This window comes from Oncorhynchus nerka, linkage group LG18 (assembly GCF_034236695.1).
Source record: "Oncorhynchus nerka isolate Pitt River linkage group LG18, Oner_Uvic_2.0, whole genome shotgun sequence".
Classification (NCBI taxonomy): domain Eukaryota; kingdom Metazoa; phylum Chordata; class Actinopteri; order Salmoniformes; family Salmonidae; genus Oncorhynchus; species Oncorhynchus nerka.
Window position 1 is genome coordinate 35,387,536 of NC_088413.1, and position 23,559 is coordinate 35,411,094.

The 23,559-nt window shown below is 43.6% G+C and overlaps 1 protein-coding gene across 3 annotated transcripts; it reads right to left on the reverse strand.

The window, feature by feature from the left end:
• Nucleotides 1–1,374: 1,374 nt before the first annotated feature.
• Nucleotides 1,375–22,512, reverse strand: LOC115145843 (LON peptidase N-terminal domain and RING finger protein 1-like). Of its 3 annotated transcripts, none has more exons than XM_029687398.2 (11): nt 21,741–22,512; nt 16,476–16,591; nt 13,452–13,574; nt 10,860–11,075; nt 10,324–10,549; nt 9,526–9,743; nt 9,185–9,306; nt 8,686–8,844; nt 6,088–6,250; nt 5,376–5,528; nt 1,375–3,406 (listed from the first exon to the last, which is right to left on the reverse strand). In XM_029687398.2, exons 1-11 carry the CDS (start codon nt 22,381–22,383, stop codon nt 3,248–3,250), a joined length of 2,298 nt encoding a protein of 765 aa, XP_029543258.1. In that variant the 5' UTR covers nt 22,384–22,512; the 3' UTR covers nt 1,375–3,247. The 3 variants fall into 3 exon arrangements, with proteins under 3 accessions (XP_029543258.1, XP_029543257.1, XP_064860131.1); XM_029687397.2 differs by having other exon boundaries at nt 10,324–10,552; nt 21,741–22,511; XM_065004059.1 differs by lacking the exon at nt 10,860–11,075 and having other exon boundaries at nt 10,324–10,552.
• Nucleotides 22,513–23,559: the final 1,047 nt, after the last annotated feature.

The window sequence follows — 23,559 nt, forward strand, 5'->3', positions numbered from 1 at the left end:
ACATGCTAAGTAGTTGCAAAGTAGCTAAAAATTAATAAATTGTTGAAGATTTGCTAAAATGCTAAAGTTGACTGTGATGAGATTTGAACTAGCAAACTTTGGGGTTGCTAGACATTCATGTTATACACCTTCCCCGTCCACCCTAAGTAACAATCTTTCTTATGTAACCATACCGAACGTAACATATCATACTAAATGGAGTGTGTTGGATTTCCGTACAGAATCATACGAAATGTTCTGAGACCAGGTCGTGGGACGAATTCCCATTCCACCCCTATAGTCTCAATAATATCAACCCGATGCACACGTACAGTATTGATCGGAGGGGGTCAGGTGGGTTTAAGCAATATTCCCTGTGATAGGTCAGGTGGAGATGACAGCCTATTGCTTCATACCTGTCCAATTCCTCCAGATATACTTGTGCCTGGGGCCAGTGGTAGGATAGGGGTATGGGCTTGGGGTCAATTTGGACACAAATGAACTGGATACACTAGGTCGTTATACCTACTGAATTCTTTGGATTACTATAAAGTACCCACATTTTTGTTTTTGTAAATACAAGGTCCATAGAGCACAAACACTACTGTAAAAATGGCTGTCATATAGGACTGTAAAATCAAAGGTCCCCCTCAAAACTAAAATGGCCCCATCCCCCCCTCCCGTGGACAGAATGGAACTGACACTGTCATTATTACCGCACCGTGACTTCTAATGGCATCCAATGCATGTTAATGAGGGCAGATGTAACATGGGGCTTGTGTCTTATGTTGTCCCCTGCAATATCCAGAGCCCCCTGGTTCTAATCAACGTATCTGGTGCTGTGTCTGTCTCGGTCTCCCCCTGCAGAGTTTGTGATGATGCTGTCGTCGCGGTAGCAAGCCTCAGCCGCCGAGCAAACAAACCGACAAGACACACTGGATGAGGTCTGGATCACCGGACAAGGGGCATCATTCTTGTGTCAATGTCCTGTAGCGTTGTGCATGATTTTGCATATTCATCAGAATGGTTTTTGCGGTGTATAGACTTCGATTGTAAGATATCAATTCAGGTCAAAATGTTGCCTTTATTATTTTTTATTTAATTTTTTACAATAAAACTGATTTAAGCAATGCAGCAGAGGACGAAGGGTGAGTTATGAAACATGACTACTGTTACATCGCTCTTGCATAGCAGTGGTGAGTCTATATCGCCACCTTGTGGAAACATTCGAAACGACCGATTGAACAGATTGTACTGAATGTACCAATCATTTCCAGATGACGTAACACCCAATGCATAATAACACTGGCATCGGATGGTTACATTGACAAATGGGTTACATTCACGGGTTACATTTAGTCCATACGTTAACATAATACCACTTCAGGCTTCAAGTTGAAAAAAACGAGTTAATTTATTATTGAAAATTGATAACTTAAAACATTCGAGAAAAAAAAAAGAAAAGCATGATCTGTCCAAAAACAAAATGATTTAAAACAAAACAAAGCCGCGACTTGACATACATTATACACACCGTGAACGATTCGGGCCATGAGGCGGCTGAAGAAAAGACAAATAATTAATACAAATATCATAATTACTAGTACGGCAAAAGGAATGCTAACCAAGGCGTCACACTGTGCCATTCAAAGCAAAATGCTAAAAATGGTATAAGGCAAAAATTTGTCTGCGAAATCGACCACCATAGATATATTCACCTATATTAGTCATTTTTCCCGAAAAAAGGCAGGCAACTGCTTTTTACTTGACAACAGGGTGACCTTTAACCCTTGCAGTGCGGAACACAGAAAATTGTATAGTGTTGTTTCTTTCTCCTTTTTACTGCGTCAAAATATTGCAAGTTCCCCTTTTGTGATTTTGTACATACAAACATACTGTCAAAATATATATTTAAATATCTGTCCTTAAAAATGACTTCAGTTTACATTGAATTTAAACAGGAAGTTGGAACTTTTGAGAGAGACAGGAAATACAACACTCGAGTCACATGGATGACTTTGAGGTTTCTCAAGAATCGATAACTCGGAATGGGAAACATCCCTAACGCAAAATCAAAGACTAAGCTGTCGGGATTCAAGAGGTTCCGTTATCCACTGAGAAACGACAACAAAACCACAGAGTAACGTATTATTGGAAGTCTGGATTTTTTGGGAGTTATGCCTCGTTTTCAGCGAAGAAAAAAAAAACAGTTAAGAGAACAGAGGTTGGGAGCGTTGCGAGACCACAGTCCCACATCTGTAGCTATACTACAGACCGGACAAAATGGCTGCCAAAAGGGTTTTCATTCTGAAGTCTTGGAAGAAAACAAAACATGGATGAAAAAGTACAAACTTGGAGACATTAATAATAAAAAAAAGGGGGAAGCTCTCTTTTTCACGAGGGTCCACTGCCGCTCGGTGGCAGCGGTGAAGGAAGATGTGCATTTAGTAGACAGTGAAGTGACAGAGGGCCTTACTGCTCAGAAGAGTAAGATTCACACTTTTTTGTTTTTGTTGTTGGAAGGCTGCACCATCCCACTTGTTGGGCTTTGTAGTACACAAGCAATTCTAGTAACCCCCTCCCTCCATTTGTTACCACCAACCTTCTACAATTCATCCACCCAACCCCCTCTCTCTGTCTGACTCAATTTCAGCATTTGGGATTTGCACAGAAGCACGGCCCACCCATAGAAACAAACACACACACATACACACTCCCTTCTACCATCAACAGTGGCCGAATCGAGACAGCGAGGCTGCATGGGTAGTCTTGAGCAGACAAGACAAATGGAGACATCTCTTCACCAATCTCTCTCTCCCTTTCTTTCTCTCTCTGGTAACCAAGCTGACAGTAGCAGGTGTTGAGGGTGGCTGGTGCCACTGTTGAGTATAGACAGAAAGGACTTTTTTTTGTTTTCACCAACATCACACAGACAGAGAGATAGACAGAGACAGCGAGAGAGAGGAGGACCAGTTCTTAGAATTCGGCCGATCACCTCAGCAGTCTGTGGCTTCTCGTCGATGTAGCTAGCTGGTGTGTGGTAGTTGTAGTGCTGCTAAAGCTAGCTGCTTATGTGAGTGGGATCTTGCTGGTGTCTCAGAAGTGCTGTGTGATTCTGCCTCCTCAGGGAGATGTCTCATTGACGTCTCATGGATGTCTTTGTGGCAGACGCCGCCTCAGCTGTTTGGTTGTTTGATCTGGTATGGAGGTACATGGTGTCGGAACCAGGATGTCCGAAGTAGTTGTGGTCGGGTGGAGCTCTACTCTTCTACTCGTTGGGGATGCTCTGCAGGTAGGAGAGGATGTGCTGGATCTTGACCAGGCGTTCGCGCAGCGTGGTCATGGAAAGCACCGACAGCTGGTAGCGAGGGTCGATGGGCAGCACGGCCAGCAGCCACCAGCAGCAAGCCGGACCGTTGGGAGTCGCCTGGAGGAGAGGAGGAAAGGATATCACTGACCAGAAACATGATATCACTCACCTAAAACAATGGGTTGACAATGGACAGAGAATGGCTTGTTGGCTATTGTTTTGTTTTTTGCTGGGCCACAGAAGAATTCAAAAAGGCTTTAAGGGGTCACAGTGCAAAAAAAAGGCACAGTGATTGGATAGGATTAAACAGTATCATCATGACTTCACCTTGCCATTTGAAAGACTAGGTGGAATAATTGCCATATTGGATACACCTATTCAGTCATTTCAGATCTGTAAAGGAACTTGAGAGTAGAGGCTAGCGAGTCAGCCGGAGTTCAGTACATGCCTTGCGTCAGACAGGTATGATGGAGACGCTTCAGATCTACAAGATAGTCGTAACTCATTCAGAGAATCGGCATCTTAACTGAGTTGTTCTATAATTGAGCAAAGTATCTCAGATAAATGACTGACGTGGTGAATTGGCTTGCATCCAAAGCAGCCTCAACCTAATCTGCCACTTATTGGATGTTGCTGTGTCAGAGTTACATGTTGTTTATAATAAACTGGGTGGTTCGAGCCCTTAATGCTGATTGTCTGAAAGCTGTGGTATATTAGACCATATACCACGGGTATGACAAAACATGTATTTTTAGGAACACACACGCACGCACACACAAACACAAGCATATGTATTCACCCCCTTTGCTATGAAGCCACTAAAAAAAGATCCTCTGCAACCAATTACCTTCAGAAGTCACATAATTAGTTAAATAAAGTCCACCTGTGTGCAATCTAAGTGTCACATGATCTGTCACATGCTCTCAGTATATATACACCTGTTCTGAAAGGCCCCAGAGTCTACAACACCACTAAGCAAGCGGCACCATGAAGACCAAGGAGCTCTCCAAACAGGTCAGGGACAAAGTTGTGTCGAAGTACAGGTCAGGGTTCGGTTATAAAAAATATCTGAAACTTTGAACATCCCACGGAGCACAATTAAATCTATTATTAAAAAATGGAAAGAATATGGCATCACAACAAACCTGCTAAGAGAGAGCCGCCCACCAGAACTCACAGACCAGGCAAGGAGGGCATTAATCAGAGAGGCAACAAAGAGACCAAGGATAACCCTGAAGGAGCTGCAAAGCTCCACAGCGGAGATTTTAGTATCTGTCCATGGGACCACTTTAAGCCGTACACTCCACAGAGCTGGGCTTTACGGAAGAGTGGCCAGAAAAAAGCCATTGCTTAAAGAACAAAATTACAATGGCCCTAAGCATACTGCTAAAGCAACACTCGAGTGGTTTAAGGGGAAACATTTAAATGTCTTGGAATGGCCTCGTCAAAGCCCAGACCTCAATCCAATTGAGAATCTGTGATACGGCTTAAAGATTGTTGTACATCAGCGGAACTCATCCAACTTGAAGGAGCTGGAGCGGTTTTGCCTTGAAGAACGGGCATCTTCAAAGTGGTAGGCATGTTGTGTAAACCAAATCATACAACCCCCCCCCAAAATTTTTTTTTTTTAATTCCAGGTTGGTAAGGCAACAAAATATGACAAATGCCAAGGGGGGTGAATACTTTCGCAAGCCACTGGAACATTCCAAATTTTCCATGAAAAATGCTATGCCTCCATTGGATATTGCGCATCCAGTGTGTGTGTGTGTGTGTGTGTGGTATAGAGGGTGAGGGGATGTTGTAAGGACACTCTGGAGGATAGTGACATAACACCTTCCTCCAGAGGATGAGTTAAGAATTACCCACAATGATCTCTTCTAGAGCAGTGGAGCAACCATAGAAATAGGGAGTGACACTGGAGGAAAGCCTGAAACAGCAAGGGACTAACTGAACTTATCCCGTAAGAAACAATCATATTAATACTCTGCTGCAAATTGTTTTGCTACAGTATATCCTAATGAACGACCCTGGAGAAGGGGAGGGGGAACACTATATGCCGGGGGAAGAGATTTGTGTCTTAGTTCACCTGGATGTCGGGCTCTCTCTCGGGCATGGCGCCGAAGTGCTGAAGGATCTGGTGGCTGAAGCGGTTGTTGAGGTTCTGGAACCAGGTGTGCGCTTGTTCGTAAACGGCGTCGTGCAGCTGCTGCAGCTGGGTCAACTCCTCGCTGTCGCTCACCTGTCAATCAATCAATCCATTTATCTTAACCATACACGAGGGACATTAGGTTTGAAAGCAGGGTTGTCACGTGAAAATGAAAACTATATAGATCACAGTGTAGCATTCGCCAGAACACCACACTACCATAATCCATTAACAGATGACCTCTGATAAACTAAAATACAAGTGTGTTTTTACATGAGACCTTTTAAATCAAAGGGTGAACAATGGACTAAAAAGTAGATTATTCAAATTAAAATATTCGGCTAATTCAAGCTGTGCTAAAGTTGTGAGTGGGAGTTAGAGGTATTCACACCAATGGAAAATGGATTCAAATGTAATTTTCTCTATGCTTTTGTGTTTTTTATTGTATAATTGAGTATTATTTTGTCATCCTTTCTTTACAAATAAAAATCTAACCAAATATATATATATATATATATATATATATATATATATATATATATATATATATATATATATATATATATATCCAAAAAATACAAAGAACAGAAACTCTCCATGAAATAAAAACACCCCAAACAGTATTTTGGGGTCAGAGAACATGGGTTCTTACCCTGGTATCCTCCAGGTACTTGATGTCGGCGATGCAGTACCCGTCCATCATCCCGCGGGTCAGCACCCGGAACCTCTTCCCTCCGACGGTGTCCACCACGGAACGCCCGTCTGGGAGGAAGTGGACACTCCGGATGATCAGCATACAGCCGTAGTCCACAAAACTGAAACGGGAACATTCTGAATCTTTGTTTGTTGTAATCATATAGTCATTTGAAGGTGATTTTGCAAATGGTCTTTATTTCTAAATGTGTATTTATTATGGATCCACATTAACTGCTGCCAAGGCAGCGTCTACCCTTCCCGGGGTCTGGCAAAATTAAGGAAGTTCTACAATTTTTTTAAAGATTACAATACATTCATTACTGAATTCACAACACACTAAGTGCGTCTACAATGCAAAATCCATGTGTGTGTATAGTGCGTATGTTATCATGTGTGTGTATAGTGCGTATGTTATCATGTGTGTGTATAGTGCGTATGTTATCATGTGTGTGTGTAGTGCGTATGTTATCATGTGTGTGTATAGTGCGTATGTTATCATGTGTGTGTATAGTACGTATGTTATCATGTGTGTGTATAGTGCGTATGTTATCATGTGTGTGTATAGTACGTATGTTATCATGTGTGTGTATAGTGCGTATGTTATGTGTGTGTATAGTGCGTATGTTATCATGTGTGTGTATAGTGCGTATGTTATCATGTGTGTGTAGTGCGTATGTTATCATGTGTGTGTATAGTGCGTATGTTATCATGTGTGTGTATAGTGCGTATGTTATCATGTGTGTGTATAGTGCGTATGTTATCATGTGTGTGTGTAGTGCGCATGTTATCATGTGTGTGTGCCTTATGTTTGTGTCTCTTCACAGTCCCCGATGTTCCATAAGGTGTATTTTTACCTGCTTTTTAAATCTGATTCTACTTCTTGCATCAGTTACCTGATGTGGATTAGAGTTCCATGTAGACATGGCTCTATGTAGTACTGTGCGCCTCCCATAGTCTGTTCTGGGACTTGGGGATTGTGAAGAGACCTCTGGTGGCTTGTCTTGTGGGGTATGCATGGTGTCTGAGCTGTGTGCTCATATTTTAAAAACAGACAGCTCAGTAGCTTCAGCTTACAAAAACAAGTAATGAGGAAGTCAATCTCTCTTCCACTTTGAGCCAGGAGAGATTGACATGCATGTCATTAACGTTAGCTCTCCGTGTACTTTTAAGGGCCTGCCCGTGTTGCCCTGTTCTGAGCCAACTGCAATTTTTTTCCAAGTCCCTCTTTGTAGTTAAGGTGCGACAAAACCAGGGTCTGTAGGACCTGCCTTGTTGATAGTGTTGTTAAGGCAGAGCAGCGCTTCAATTATTATTATTAAAGTTGCATATATACATTTAGCAGGCGCTTTCATGAAAAGCGACTTAATCATGCCTGCATACATTTTACGTATGAGTGGTCCCAGGAATCAAACCAAATATCCTGGCATTGCAAGCCCCATGCTCTACCAACTGAGCTAAAGAACACCACAAATATATTGCATTTGGTCGTTGCAGAGTCAAATCAGACAGGTCGTTGCAGAGTCAAATCAGACAGCCATTCAAAGCATTACCCCTCTGGGTAAGGTTGAGCTAACGTGTGCTAATGTGATTAGCATGATGTTGTAAGTAACAAGAACATTTCCCAGGAAATAGACATATCTGATACAGGCAGAAAGTTTAAATACATGTTAATCTAAGTGCACTGTCCAATTTACATGAGCTATTACAGTGAAAGAATACCATGCTATTCTTTGAGCTAAAGAGTGCACAGTTATGTACTTGGAAATGTATCAATAAACCAATTAGGCATATTTGGGCAGACTTGATACAACATTTTGAACAGTAATGCAATGGATCATTAGATCAGTCTAAAACTTTGCACATACACTACTGCCGTCTAGTGGCCAAAATCTAAATTGCGCCTAGAATCCTAAATCATATAATTAACTTTCTCTTGCATTTCAAAGATGATGGAACAACTTTTTTGGGGGGGGAAATGCATGTTTTTTTCTTTGTATTATCATTTACCAGATCTAATGTGTTATTCTCCTATATTAATTTCACATTTCCACAAAGTGTTTCCTTTCAAATGGTATCAAGAATATGCATATCCTTGCTTCAGGTCCTGAGCTACAGGCAGTTAGATTCGGGTTTGTCATTTTGGGGGAAAAAGTGAACTTTCACAGGGCCATTGCATAGTCAAGTCAAACGTCAGCATTCAACTCATTTGTGAGAAGGTATAGTAGCCTAAGGCATCTTGAAAAATGTAAATATTAGCATATATATGCTTAAATCGTTTTTATTTCCCCATCAGGAGGATGCTTCAAAGTTGGATTTGATATTCAGTCAAAATCCTATTAGATAGTATTTTCATAATTCCTCTGTCTGTCTCTCTCGGGTGAGGTGACAGAAGGTGACGCATTAGTGCACAGAAGAATGGTGCGTGTGCATTTGAGTGAGTGTTTTATGTGCGCGTGCTGGCCTAGGTGCTTGTATCGGGTGCCACTGTGCCTACCACTGTGCCTACCACTGTGCCTACAACTGTGCCTACCACTGTGCCTACCACTGTGCCTACCCTTTCTGAGCGTCGTTGATGCACATCCCAAACTGGCGCGTGCCGGCCTCCATGCAGCGGCGGATCATGAGACGGTAGCGCGGTTCGAAGACGTGCAGGGGACACGGCACGGTCGGGTAGGCCATGGTGCACACAAAGATGGGCACCTTCTTCATCAGGCTGCGGAGAAAGAGAGAGAGTTAAGAATGATGCTAAGACACTCGAGCATCTCTCACAAGTGAAGTGATTCAAATGTGACATATGCATTCCAAAGATGATGTAAAAATAGATCAACAGAATTCATTCGAACAGTCAGTGCTTAACATTAGGTGAACCTGTCTGCTGTGTGTGTTTTGCATGTTTTCCGTTTTCATGTTTAAAAAAATAAAAAGTAGGACAACCAGGGAGAAAGAAAGACAAGGGTTCAGAGAGAAGGCAGAAGCCATAGCAGTACAACTACCAGAATGGACATTCTAGGTTCATTTTATGACAGAATGATATGTCGGGAGGACAACTCAACTCTGCAAGCTCTTGGGTCTCCTCCAGGTGAGTCTTCTGCCGTTCCGACTGCTCCTTAGACAGGTACTGCTTTATCACTCGGTCCAGCACACTGGTGACTGTGTACTTCCTGGCTGCCAGATACTGGGGGGGAGATTAAGGTTTTCTTTTTGAGGACATGTCATTTAAGAAGAGGTCTTCCCCAAGTTAATTGTCTTAGGTCTTGTCCTAAATGGCACCATGTTCCCTATTTAGCGCACTGCTTTTGACCAGAGCCCTATTGGCCCTGGTCAAAAATAGTGTACTATATAGGGAATAGGATACCATTTGAGTTGGTGGTGGTTGGTGGTAGTGTCCTCTTACCTCTCTGAGACTCTCCTTGCAGAGAGGACACTGGGGAGTGTGGTCCAGACAACGCTCCAGACAGTTTTTACAGAAGGTGTGACCGCACGGCGCGGTCACTGGCTCGTAGAACAATCTAAAGCAGAGGGAACACTCCAGGTCGTTGGGGTCCAGTAGGTCTCTGGGTACGACTCTGTGAGCTCGGGCTGAGGCTCCCTGGGTCGACGCACCACAGGCCACTACAGAGGAAGCGACAGGAGAATGTCAAGCACTTCACGCACACACACACACACAAGTACGCAGACAGACGCATACAAACACAGACACAGCAAAGGTACCTGGCAATGGCTAATGGGACCGTTGCTAATTGGTACTGTGGCGGTTGCGGCTCTGCCACTGATATAGAGGGAATGCATATTTTAGCTGCTTTCACCCAGGAATAATCCCATTTAAAACAATATAAAGAGCCAGCACTCGAGCTAAATCAGGGGTTCCACAACTGGCGGCTGAATTTGGCCCGCGGGTGGTTTTATTTGGCCCGCGGGTGGGTGTATATGGTCCTCAAAGTTTTCTGAGACCCCCCACCCCCCAAAAAACATGATCATATACAAATGTAAGCAAGGTTTGAAATAGTCAGCTTTAGTCAGACACTACATCCATTTGGGCTCCTTGCGGTCAATTTGCCGTCTACAATTTGGGGCCCCCCCGACCATCCGCTCAAGAAAAGAAAACGTTCCACGGCTGAATCCAGTTGACGATCCCTGAGCTAAACTACTCCCTTTCTAATTACGACATACTAGCAGCAGTCTTGATTCCTACCTCCTTGTTTCTTGTGCTTGCTCCCGTGGCTGTAGACGACGTGGGGTCCACCCTCGGAGAACGTCAGCTTCCGCTTCAGCAGCATGCCTTTCTCCTGGTCCCCCAGCTGGGGTGCGGAGCAGACGCGTTTAAGACCCTCATCCACGCCGCCCGGCCCCGGCCCGTGGGCTCGCATCGAGTGAGCGCGGCCGAGGCCCGAACGCTCCAGGCTCCCTGAGCGACCCGGCTTCTGGTACGGAAAGAGAGGAGGAGGGGGAGGAGGAGTGAGAGAGAGAGAGAGAGAGAGAGAGGGAGGGGGAGAGAGAGAGAGAGAATTAGAACGTTAAAAGGAGTGTTAGACATTGTTGATGCATTTTAACTGAACAAACACCTTAAAAATATCAAAACATATTGACTTTGGAAACTTTGAAGGCACCCTAGTGGTTCAGGGCTTTTTATTTATTTTTCCTTTTATTTAACTAGGCAAGTCAGTTACGAACAAATTCTTATTTACAACGACGGCCTACGGTATCAAGCACACTGTCCAGTTAGCGTACCTCGTGCTGTGCGTCGGTGCTAGGGTGTGCCGAGGAGGTGCGAGCCTGGACTTGGTGCAGGGCAGAGTGTTTGGCTTCGGCCTGATGCTGTTGGGCTCTGGCCTCGGCATCCGCTACCGAAATCTTACTACGCAGGCGAGGCGATGTGCTCTGCGCCGTCTCCCTCAGACCCACCTTCACGTTCTCGCCGGCCGGAGACAGCAGGTCGCACAGTATCTGTGGTACACATTGCGTTAGCCATAAGAGCAGTCAACTGGATATTTTTTTTTTTTTTTTTTTTTTACATTTAAATCAGACAAAAATGGCAGAACAGGAGCAAAGTTCACTTAAATGCAGAAAAGTGGCTGGCCAAGACTGGGAGTGACCACTGGCCAAGTCTGCCTTCCTGGCAACAATGTGGATTTAGATCTAGAAAAATGTACTTGTGGAAATATGCCTTTGGCTTCACAATAACATGATTGACGTTAAATCTGCAGTAAAGTTCACTTGTCGGAAAGAAACACGTGTTTGTTGTTGCACCAGCTCGGTCACTCTCCTTCCACCCAATCCCTCTCCTCCTATAAATATCAACGTTTCATTTCCTGCTCTCGGCCCTGTATCTTCTCCTTCTCCCTTTTATCTTGTGTTTTCACCTTCTTTCGCTCTCTCAGAGTCCATGTACGTGTTATTAGACGCTGACGAACAACCCGGGCCCCCCGGGTGTTATTAGACGCTGACGAACAACCCGGGCCCCCCGGGTGTTATTAGACGCTGACGAACAACCCGGGCCCCGCTCCAATCCATATAAATCTATCTAATCCACATCCATTCCGCTGTACTCCCAGACACACAACATGTCCACCTTTGTATCTGCTAACCTGGTGCCCCATCCAGGATCACAAGACGGAGAATTTATGTTTACATCAGCATTTAAAAGGGAGATGTTTTAAGCCCCAAACATTTTTTAGGACCTTGTGATGTAGGCTACTGACTGTATTATACGAGTTAAAGAAAACAGAAACACACCTTTACTGAGGCAGCCAGACACAAACATCACACACAGACAAATCCCATATAGCTCTTTCCCCATCAAACCTCGAGAGCAGGTTTCAGACAACACCCTTCTTGAGCAGAAAGAGAAGCCATTTGCATTCAACTATACTCAAACCAATCAAAGTTCATCTTACAGAGTGAAACAACAAGAATGCAAATCCACACATCAACGACGCGACCAAAGAAACACGGGCCTACTTTCTCACAACCCAGAGTATTACCCTAACATTTCACGCAGCCTGGGAGACCCTGTCAGCGATGGTGATTGGACACCGGTCCACGGCGTCTGTGTCTTATGTCACCCTGCTTCGTCACAGTACTTTGTCTTGGTCCCGAATTACACCCCGTGCCCTACATAGCGCACTACTTTTGACCAGAGTCCATAGACCAAAGTCCCCGTAGGTCTCTGGTCAAAACGGAAAAAGGGTGCCATTTGGGATGAAGCCTTTGACTAATGGGGTTAAATGTCATGACAGGAGGGGAGAGTCACGAGGGCTGACCCACTGGGAAGTAAAACCTCAAAAACATGGGAGTCTTCGCTGGGATGTTGTGTTGAGGGGGGGGGGGGGTAGATTTTTAACACTTTATTTTAACTGAGACACTATAGTAATTAGTGACTACAGCATAAATAACCGCTACCCCAAGACTTACTTCTTCGTCGTGGGGATTCAATTGTAAAGAATACCATAAAGCCCCAACTGTCGCCAAGTCCTTTCATAGCACATACCGAACAAATACAGAGGTATTAGGAAAATAAATGTCACCAAAGAAAGAGTGTCAAAGCGATGGATAGGCGTAACTACGCCCATTCCAACTCTTATTCAGCAGGGTGTACTACGAAAAAGAAATATGCTCACTGCACTCTGAACTTCAACTCAGTCTGACAGGTGATTCATCGCGGAAGCATAGCGCGCGGCGTATCGTCGTCACCACGTTTTCCGTCACCCGCTAAAAAAAACAGCTGCTTTTCTCTGCAAGGAATGTGATTTAGTCCCTAATTTAAGGCCGCTGTCAGCCCAATATGTTCCATCTCTCACGCAAGCGCCTTACGACTTAATTCCATCAGGCCAATGCCGAGGATAATAACCTAGCTAGCCGACGCTAGGCTATCAGCGAAGGAATGCACAGTGTTCCTTTTCATGGATGGTAGGCAAATCAGTGCCGGGAAACGCTTGGCTTAAGTAAGACAAAAAAGGAGAACTCAGAGAGCGCCTGGCTCCTTATGAAACGGACTATGGCGCCAAGGGGGTCTAGACTTCAAACATTCCTGGAGAGAGAAAAAAAAAGTATAAACTTAAAACACTGCAATTAGTGATAGGCCTAGAGATTGTAAGGGTTGCATGTTCATGTTCCCAGGATCGGGGGGGGGGGGGGGGGGGTCGGTCTATCACTGATACACACAGAGGAGGTTTGGCTCAAGGAAAGGCATTGAGAAGATGCAATATCTCCTTGCTTTCTTGCACTCAAGTCAAGTCCCAAAGTGTCCAGGAAGACCAAAGCAAATTACTTCAACAACACCACCACCACCACTCTCCCTCCAACTCCAACTCCTTCTCTCACATTTTCCACCTCTCGTTTGGCCAGGGTGAAGTCCTCGTCCAGGGCCAGACAGTGGAGGAAAACCTGCAACGAGTCGTCAACCTGGCCCATGTCCTGGAGCACCTTGGCCTTCCAGTAGAAACCCTGGGAGAGAGAGAGAGTGTGACAGGGGAGACGGGGAGGTTTATAAAGAGCACAAGACTTCCAGTGGAGAGAGGGAGAGAGAGGTTACGTCGCTGCATTTCAACTGGACAATACTGTATTTGAGCGACAGCCAGAGGGTGAACCGCTAGAGAGAACGGTAGAGAGATGAGAGACAGAGTGACAAGAGAGAGAGAGACAAGAGAGAGAGAGACAAGAGAGAGAGAGAGAGAGAGAGACGAGAGAGAGAGAGAGAGAGAGAAGGGACCCTAGTTAGAACACAATGCAGGTAGCCTGACAACATGAGTCAACATTGACCTGAATCACTCAACATCAATTCAGTTTTTTTCAGGCTTCACTGGATAGGATTAACATACATTGCAAAAATTCCTAACCCCTTTTGGTCCTGAACCTGTTTTGTCTTCCTCTCTAGGGGAGGCATGACTCTTGCTCTAGCCTAGTTTGCTAAATTACACATTACCAACAAAATCAGCAGTTATGGGAAATACAAATTGAAATAAAAGGTGTACCCTGTGTGGCTAGCTTTATATTTATCCCCAACTTCAACTAACCTCTCACCATTAAGAATAACAGGGGAGGTTGAGCATGCCTTGCGGGTATGATCTTTGACCCTCTGTAACTTTCACACTCGTCATTATTCACAATTCATTCAGGGTTATCTGTAATCATGGTAGCATCCACGTTAATGTCAAAGTGACACAATACACTATTTACCATTCGTTTCTACTGGGTACAAAATCATCTCAAAAACAACCAAAACTAACTGCAAATGCATCCAACAAGTTCGTTGAGTCCCAAGCTTGACGTAATCTTTGCGCGCTAGAAATATGGGACCAAATACTGAACTTTGACTACTTTTTTTATAAGGTTATTTAGGGGTCTCAATAATTGTGACCGTTACCTTTTTGAGAAATATGCTCATTCCGTGCACCAACTCGGGAGGTCTACGTCACCGGCCTTCTAGGCGTCACCGAACTGTTGTTTCATTACGCACACCTGGCTCCCATTTCCCCAGACTGGCAATTGTATACATGTCCCCTCTGTTCACCATTGTCTTGTCGGTTATTTTTTTCCCCATGTCCGTTGGTCTTGTGAGTACCTGTGCTTTGTGGTTTCGGCTCTCGTCCCGTGTGTTGTTATTACGGGTCTCGTCCCCTGTGTTGTTATTACGGGTCTCGTCCCGTGTGTTGTTATTACGGGTCTCGTCCCGTGTATTGTTATTACGGGTCTCGTCCCGTGTGTTGTTATTACGGGTCTCGTCCCGTGTGTTGTTATTACGGGTCTCGTCCCGTGTGTTGTTATTACGGGTCTCGTCCCGTGTGTTGTTATTACGGGTCTCGTCCCGTGTGTTGTTATTACGGGTCTCGTCCCGTGTGTTGTTATTACGGGTCTCGTCCCGTGTGTTGTTATTACGGGTCTCGTCCCGTGTGTTGTTATTACGGGTCTCGTCCCGTGTATTGTTATTACGGGTCTCGTCCCGTGTGTTGTTATTACGGGTCTCATCCCGTGTGTTGTTATTACGGGTCTCGTCCCGTGTATTGTTATTACGGGTCTCGTCCCGTGTATTTATTAGAGGTTTAACCTCACTCTTTTGTTTGGGTTTTTACATCCCTGTGTTTTTGTACACGTGTTTGTTTTGGGCTTCGTCCCTTTTCATGGCATGTTGTGTTTTTGGGTGGAGTATTAAAACCCACTTTTATTTACTCCTGCACCTGTCTCCAATCATTTAAACAACGTGACAATTAGTATAAAATATTATAATTTCCCAATTTTTTGGCGCATACAATATAGCTAAGTATTTTCATTATTTTATACAGTCATTATTGCTCATCTTTATCAAGGGTATCAATAATTTCAGACCCCACTGTATATTTCCACACTGAGTTTGGAATAATACTGTGAAATTATGAAAATTGTGATACACTAAAAGGGCAATAAGAGCTGTTTGAAAAGACCGCCTGAAATGTCAGCCTTGGTGAGATGGAGTTTTGGCCTGCCTGGTGACATCACTAGGCGGTAAATGGGTTAATAGACCAATAACAAAGCAAGTTTCAAACCTCTCTACCAATAACAGCTAGTTTTTCGCCTCCCCACTCAAACCACTCCCAGACAGTCTTGGCAAAATTCTTGCTTTCTCCTTGCTAAGAATGTATTTTTAAAAATTATTTTGGACCATTTTAAATTGAAAACGATCACAGTAACGTTCTTAATTGTACCCAGAAATGATTTGATATTAAGATAAAAACATCTGGCATTGGACCATTTAAAACAGCTCAAGGTACAGTAAACATGAAGTGTGACCAAATGTGTAACAAACAAATGCACATCTCCCAAATGAGAGGCTCTGAACGCTCAATCAAAAAAGGTTATGTAAAAGGAAAAAAACAAATCAACCTTTGATCCAGACAAAATGTCTAAAGGTATAGAAGGTTATACAGTAATATTCTATTAGAATTGATCAAGACCGAAAAATAGAATTAGAGGACATGGTGAACAATGCTGTTAATAGCACTAAGACATCCTAGAATATATCCTACCGGTTCATATTCAAGATGGCCTGTTAACCTATTTAGACGTACTAACACCTGGCTGAGCCTCTAATCGGCCTCCACTTTCCCCCCATGACGCCTCACATGGTGTAGTAAAGCATGGCGGATATAACCGGAGCTGTAGACTTGAACTGTTTCAAAGTGCCCCAGGGTGCCTGGTAAGGACTAAGGATAATTATAGCGCCGGGGGAGCTGACAAGTGAATGAAGTAGGCCTCAGCAAACTTAACTTCCAATAACATTTGTTTTAATTTACAACAACAACAAATGTTTTTCTTTTTTTCTTTCTCAACTTGTGCCTACTGAACTCAACACACAGTTTCCCGCATTAGTACCTCTGCAGAGTGGGTGGAGCTAAGACAGAGTTCAGCGTCCTCCAGGGCCAATCGGTACTGCAGGAGCCCGGTGTAGGCCTTGACCCGTGACCACCGCACCGCCTCATCCCCAGGATCTGGAATAAAGGATGGAAGAATAAAGGAGGGGAGACAGATTATTTGATTTACAAAAAACAGACCATTTCAGACAAAGACCATTTTACAAATACATTTTTTGATCTGTCACCGAAGATGACCATAACTCCAGGGCGAAATATCAGTGTAATGAGAATTGCATACATTCAACATAATAGCAAATTATGACGGAATGAAAGCTTAGGCTACATCCATAAAATGGTTAATGTCAAACACATGACATGAAGACCTTCACTTTTTCCACATTTTATTAAGTTACAGCCTTAATTCTAAAATGTATTAAATAATCCCCCCTCCCTCCCTCATCAATCTACACATCCATAATGACAAAACAAAAACAGGTTTAGACATTTTTGCAAAGTATTCAGACCCTTTACACAGTACTTTGTTGAAGCACCTTTGGCAGTGATTACAGCCTCGAAACCATTATTTTCTGCAGATCCTCTCAGGCTCTGTCAGGTTGGATGGAGTGCGTTGCTGCACAGCTATTTTCAGGTCTCTCCAGAGATGTTTGATCGGGTTCAAATCCGGGCTCTGGTTGAGCCACTCCAAGGACATTGAGACTTATCCCGTAGCCACTCGTTGTCTTGGCTGTGTGCTTAGGGTCGTTATCCTGTTGGAAGGTGAACCTTTACCCCACTCTGAGGTCCTGAGCACTCTGGAGCATCAAGAATCTATCTGTAATATGCTCTGTTCATCTTTCCCACGATCCTGACTAGTCTCCCAGTCCCTGCCGCTGAAAAACATTCCCACAGCATGATGCTGCCACCACCATGCTTCACCGTAAGGGATGGTATTGGCCAGGTATACAGTGCCCGTCCCTGGTTTCCTCCAGAAGTGACTATTGGCATTCAGGTCAAAGAGTTCCATCTTGGTTTCATCAGACTAGGGAGGTCTGGGAGTCCTTCAGGTGCCGTTTGGCAAATTCCAGGCGGACTATCATGTGCCTTTTTCTGGGGAGTGGCTTCCGTCTGGCCACTCAACCATAAAGGCCTGATTGGTGGAGTGCTGCAGAGATGGTTGTCCTTCTGAAAGGTTCTCCCATCTCCACAGAGGAACTCTGGAGCTCTGTCAGTGACCATCGGGTTCTTGGTAACCTTCCCGACCAAGAAAAAGTGAAAGGGTCTGAAAACTTTCTGAATGAACTCTACCTCATTCACATATTCGTACGGAAAACTCCTGATGGCGCAAGAAGCCGGAAATATTTGAATTTGAAGTGTGCCATATTGCTGAATGGGGCTGAATGACACCCAAAAATGTCTAAGGATCCTGGTAAAAGTGGCTGTAACTAGCAAAGGATGATGGTCGAAGTAGTCGTTTTCCTCCTGCCTGAGAGAGTCAACCCAACGCTGCCAGATGACGTCGGCGTCCACACCGGATACCACGTGACGACCACGTGCAATGAGCGTGCATGAGGGTGCGAGCCACCTCGTAGCCTGCCAGCCCTTGATTGGTCTGTGTCAGCACGTGACAAAAGTAGGTGTCAGAATGGAACACTATTGAATGAAATATCTTGATTGGTAGCAAACTTTTAAAGAATTTACCACGGGGATCGAACTTGATCATAATAAAACACATTTTAGAGACAAAAAAATGGCCATTAAAAAAAATCTGGTCTGTTCTCGCAATCTTCATTTACATTCTAGGGCAGACCAGGGCTTTTTGCTACGCAGTAGCCGACCAGCAGAGCTTGTGACTTCGAGCTCCAGACCGCACACAGGGGGTCTGTGAAGACTGACAATCCTGTCAAGGAGTAGACCTAGCCTATTTAAATGAATGATCCAAGGCATGACATTGGTCCGGACGGTGTTTTAAATCAGTCCAGAATTGGCGGCAGAGAGAAGCATCCTGCATTCTATAAATGTTATCATGAAGCTGAAAAAAAACTTTTGCAGTGTGAAGCTAATTTCCTGCAATTCTATGCATTTTGCAATGGCTATTTCTGTGTTCTTATGCTCAAACACTGTAACAAAATCAACAAGGACCCCAATCGGGAACCCTGGGCATATACCCTGCGTAGCATGTCAGTAATCCAGCCATTGGGGCAGCAGAGTAGCCTAGTGGTTAGAGTGTTGGACTAGTAACCGAAAGGTTGCAAGATTGAATCCCCGAGCTGACAAGGTACAAATCTGTCGTTCTTCCCCTGAACAAGGCAGTTAACCCACTGTTCCTAGGCCATCATTGAAAATAAGAATTTGTTCTTCACTGACTTGCCTAGTTAAATCAAATAAAAATACCAAAAATACTGGCAGCTAAATGAACACAGGGAATTCACTGTAGACCAGGTTAAGCTGCCCAGCTTTCAGCGGAGGTCATATACTAGGCCTATCTGGTCTTCTATGATAAATGTTCAAAATCATGTGCGTTGCTGGCAAGACAAGAGACACTATGGCATCTTGTTTGCGGTCTTTTGGTGCAAGACGGGCCTCTGTGATTCTGAGCCTGTGGCTAGAGGTGACATGTCTCCAAAACACACTAGGGTTGCATCTCCATAGTTCCTCTCCCAGTCTCCTTTCCTTCACCCACACCGTCTCCTGGCCAGCATGACCCCTGGACAGGAGACACTGTCTGGTTTTATTTATCCTATCATGTCTTTGTCGACCAGTACAGAGGAAGGACAAGGTCTAGAAAACGAAGCCCCTTTAGACTATTGACATGCACCCTGGTGTGTTTTCCGTTGCGTGGGGGGAAAAGACAGATTTCAATAATGACTGTGTGATTCACTTCACGACAAGCGGGATTACTCCATATTAGCTTATGTGCTTCAGGCTTGGCTAGCTCAGCAAGCCTCAGACAGAGACAGTGATGTCATAGCGGTGGTACCTCTAGTCTGGTTCTTGGCGCTCTGCGGCAGTGACTGACTGTGCCACAAGCGTGTGGGCCCCAAAACCAAAGTCACCTAGGCAAAGTCCTTAGCTGACCCAAAGTGCCACACTGGCTATGGGCTCTTACACTTGCTACAGTGTCCCACAGTTGCCAACATTTCCGCCTTAAACAATGTTGAAAGATACTGGCATAACATTCCACCTCCAGACCTAACCATGTTCTTTGCGCTCAATTAGACGCAAATCAAAGAAAGTAGCTTTAGGCTACACTTACAGTATACGCAATAAGTGCTCATATATTTGTCATTGGCCAATGTATAACTTGTAAATCCTTTATTAACAAGTGAGATGGGTTTAATGTCAAGAGAGAGGGGATCCTGTGCAGCTTGATGAGTTATCTTCAGTGACAGAGGGACAAGGGTCTTGGAGGTGACATAACATGGCTGAGGCTACGAATACGAATAGCCAGCAGTCTGTTTCCTGTTTAGCAAATGTTTGCAATGATTGCCTGTGTGTCTTGCTTGTTTGATATGCTGTGCAGGCTATAGCTTCTGTTGTGCTTATGTTTACAATAGCATACCGTGTATATTACAATAGTGTGTATATATATATATATATATATATATATATATATATATATACACACAAACATGTGCCATTAATACAGGTAACGAGTGGAGGACAGAGGAGCCTCTTAAAGAAGAAGTTACAGGTCTGTGAGAGCCAGAAATCTTACTTGTTTGTAGGTGACCAAATACTTATTTTCCATTCATAAAAAATCCTACAATGTGATTTTCTGGATTTTTTTTTCTCATTTTGTCTGTCATAGTAGAAGTGTACCTATGATGAAAATTACAGGCCTCTCATCTTTTTAAGTGGGAGAACTTGCACAATTGGTGGCTGACTAAATACTTTTTTGCCCCACTGTATATATATGTATATATATATATAAAAACATCTTCTAAAGAAACAACCTCTGCATACTTTGGTCTAATTGTGAGGTCAACATTACAAGAGATTGTTTGCCAAATTTTTTCTCCATGTAGCATGTTATTGTGCAAAGCATACTGCTCGTATAGGTGCCATTCGAATTCCGGAGAAGGCCTTCACATTATGGAGAGCATTGCCTTGGTTAGTATCTGTAACTGTTGATCTGATCGATTTTAAAATTATTTTCCAAGAATAAATTACTTTCCGAGAAGCTGAACCATCAAACAAGGCCTATGGCTGTCAAGGAGATTTTGAGGCAGGTTCGGTTTCAATTCGATTGTTACAAAAATAATCACGTTTTTTTTTTTTTTTTTTAAATATCATTGTTAACATTAAATGCACTGTGGGTTGAATGCTGTAACAACACATAATAAAACAATTAATATCAAGTCCCAAGATGTTAGTGACTGCCCATTACTTATTAACCATAAATTATTCACATCACTTTAATAAAATATTTAGGAGACTGAATGACAACTTTCAGGAAACTCTTAGGTATTTATGTTTTAAGTATTACTAATTGTATGCCTGGTGTCATTAAAACCTCAAGTAATTTATTAATTGAAGGAATCTAGACATGACTATAGACTTCCGTGCTGTCACTTTGTATTGCATTGACACACTCTGCACTTTTACTTTTCAGTGTCTTATGTACCAGTAGAGACTTGGCAACATACAGGTATAAACACGTGTGTTACGTGGAAATGCAATCACGTGTACCGCATCGCCATGCCTTGATTGGGCAGCACATTTAGCCTTTTTTTAGTATATTTTTCGGACTTCGGGAAATACTTGAGAGGCGACCAAACGTTATAAAAATGATTGTTTGGCAAACCCAGCACGATCTCACAACCTGCCTTATGAAACTCGCTGCTTGTGCGCATGCCCAACTTACGACATTTCGTAACAGGGTGGCACAGGGGTTACATCAGTGGCACAAAGGCTGCGTGCTCGCAGGTTACCCAATTCTGACATTTTTTTTTCACTAATTGGTCATTAGACCACATCAGATATTTTTCTGATTTGATTGGTCAAAAGATCAATTAGTGAAAAAAAAGGGATGAGAATTGGGCTGCCTGTAAACGTAGCCAAATGACCTACAGTCAAACACATGACAAGCGGGTACCCTTAATATTGGTCAGTGGAACTCCCCTTCCCTACTCTTCGATAATAAAGACCACAAATAGTAATAGGGAATGACTAAAATAACACTTTGTTTTCATGCTTTAACAGGTATCCCAAACGTCTCATCATAGCATATAAAACAAGGATGCGAAGTGATTGGTGGTCTCCACAAGCCTCTCCCCCCACTCACCAGATTCAATCACATATGTTGCTAGTGATACGGCCTCCTCGAAATGTTTCCTTCTAGACAGGTCTTCAATTTCACTAATAGCTCTAGACCTTTTCAGCTCCTCGGGAAACCACTTTTCCAACAGTCCGAATAGAATCACATTCGTTTTAAGCTCCGTCGGCCTGCCTCCTACCTCGCTACACAGCTTGCATTTGGAGAGCGGCTGGTGTTGTAAACATCTTTTACAGTACGAATGTCCACAGCCGATAGTCACGGGCTCGCCTAGAAATCTATGACATTTCGGGCAGTCAAAAACGTCCTCCTCCACGGCGTTATCAATAATATGTGGCGTTCGTTCCGAAGGCGCCTCATCAATTTCCAGATTTCTCTTAAAGTTGCGCAGAATACAATCCACTAAAGTGCTCATCTGCTCCGGCCCTACAGAACCATCTCTCAAGGCCATCGAGTAAACATAGATGGCTTCTTTGAGACGGTTTTCTGATGCCAGTGCATCGGCTTTTTGTAAAATAAGTATGTGGTTGTCGACATTGTCCTGCTCCTCGTCCCAGTCGTATTCTGGCTCAATGAAGAATCTTTTCCTTTCTTCAACGGCGTCCTCTCCTTCGGGGTGTTGGACCGACATTGTAGGATAGATGATCGGCATACAATGTGTTCCGGTTATTATAAATATATTTAAAAAATGTGTTTAGCCATTGCTATAACCTACAACGTGTCTAGCGTATGTGCCAGTAGAGACTTGGCAACATACAGGTCTACTACACCCGTTTGTTACGTAAAAATGCGATCACGTGAACGGAATCTCAGTGCCTTGATTGGCCAGCGCGTCTCGATTACAAAACCTGAGTTTAGAAGTTTCATAACTACGAAAAGGGTCTGACGAAATGTGCGCAGACGCAGAGCGTAACACATTTGGCTATAAAGGAGAGGCGCGAACAGCTTTTTCCCCCTGTGCCAGCACTAAATAAATATATAAATATATATAATATAAATATAGTAGTGGCGTCAGTTCAGCTAAACCTAGGGAATGGCAAAGTGGGGTGAGGTGGGTTGGGGTGATTGCAAAGCTTCCACGCAGTTTTGGGTAAATTGAAGCTCATTTAGGGATACTGCAGTTCTACACAATTTAAAAACACTAAAATGGTATTTTGGAGAACAGCAAAAACAAACAAAAATGTCTTAAGCCATTAATTACCACCTCAATATAAGGTTTAAAGGTTCGTGAAACGGTGTGTACAAGGTTAGCTACATAACCTCATCAAAAATGGACTAATTTACTTTTGGAACGCCACGCACGCTATCAAATAACAACAAGGCCGACTTTAAATATCAATGTGAAAGCAACCGATGCATAAAACAGTTGACAGGGAAGGAAAACTATGACAGATACATTCTACACATGTATTGAAATAAAATGCATACATCAGAGGACTTAAGCCGACCCAGGCCTACCGTTCGACAGGGATGCATGAAGAAAAACAACTCGACCAAATCATGACGAAACTCACGAAATACTCAAGGAAAATCTACACATGATTCAGCACTGCTGAATGGACTGCGCCTCCGGACAGGTGGTCATAGTGGAACTCCGTGGTGTGGTGCTGAATGGACTGCGCCTCCGGACAGGTGGTCATAGTGGAACTCCGTGGTGTGGTGCTGAATGGACAGCGCCTATGTTCAGTTGCCAGCTATAGACTTTTTTCCCTTTATGTGCCCATAGACATTTCGGGGCACAGTTAGGTAGCCTAAAATGAGTATATGAAAATCATAACTGGCACTCAGATCTTTAGAAACGGTAGGTAGGATATATTGTAAATGGCCA

What these genes read in the sequence shown, in the direction of transcription:
- LOC115145843 (XM_029687397.2), bottom strand. Translation starts at nt 22,383, where the DNA reads ATGCCGATCATCTATCCTACAATGTCGGTCCAACACCCCGAAGGAGAG. An exon ending in GCACCGACGCACAGCACGAG is followed by an intron (nt 10,553 to 10,859) that starts GTACGCTAACTG and finishes TTTCCGTACCAG; the next exon opens with AAGCCGGGTCGCTCAGGGAG. An exon ending in AGTACCTGGAGGATACCAGG is followed by an intron (nt 5,529 to 6,087) that starts GTAAGAACCCAT and finishes ATTGATTGACAG; the next exon opens with GTGAGCGACAGCGAGGAGTT.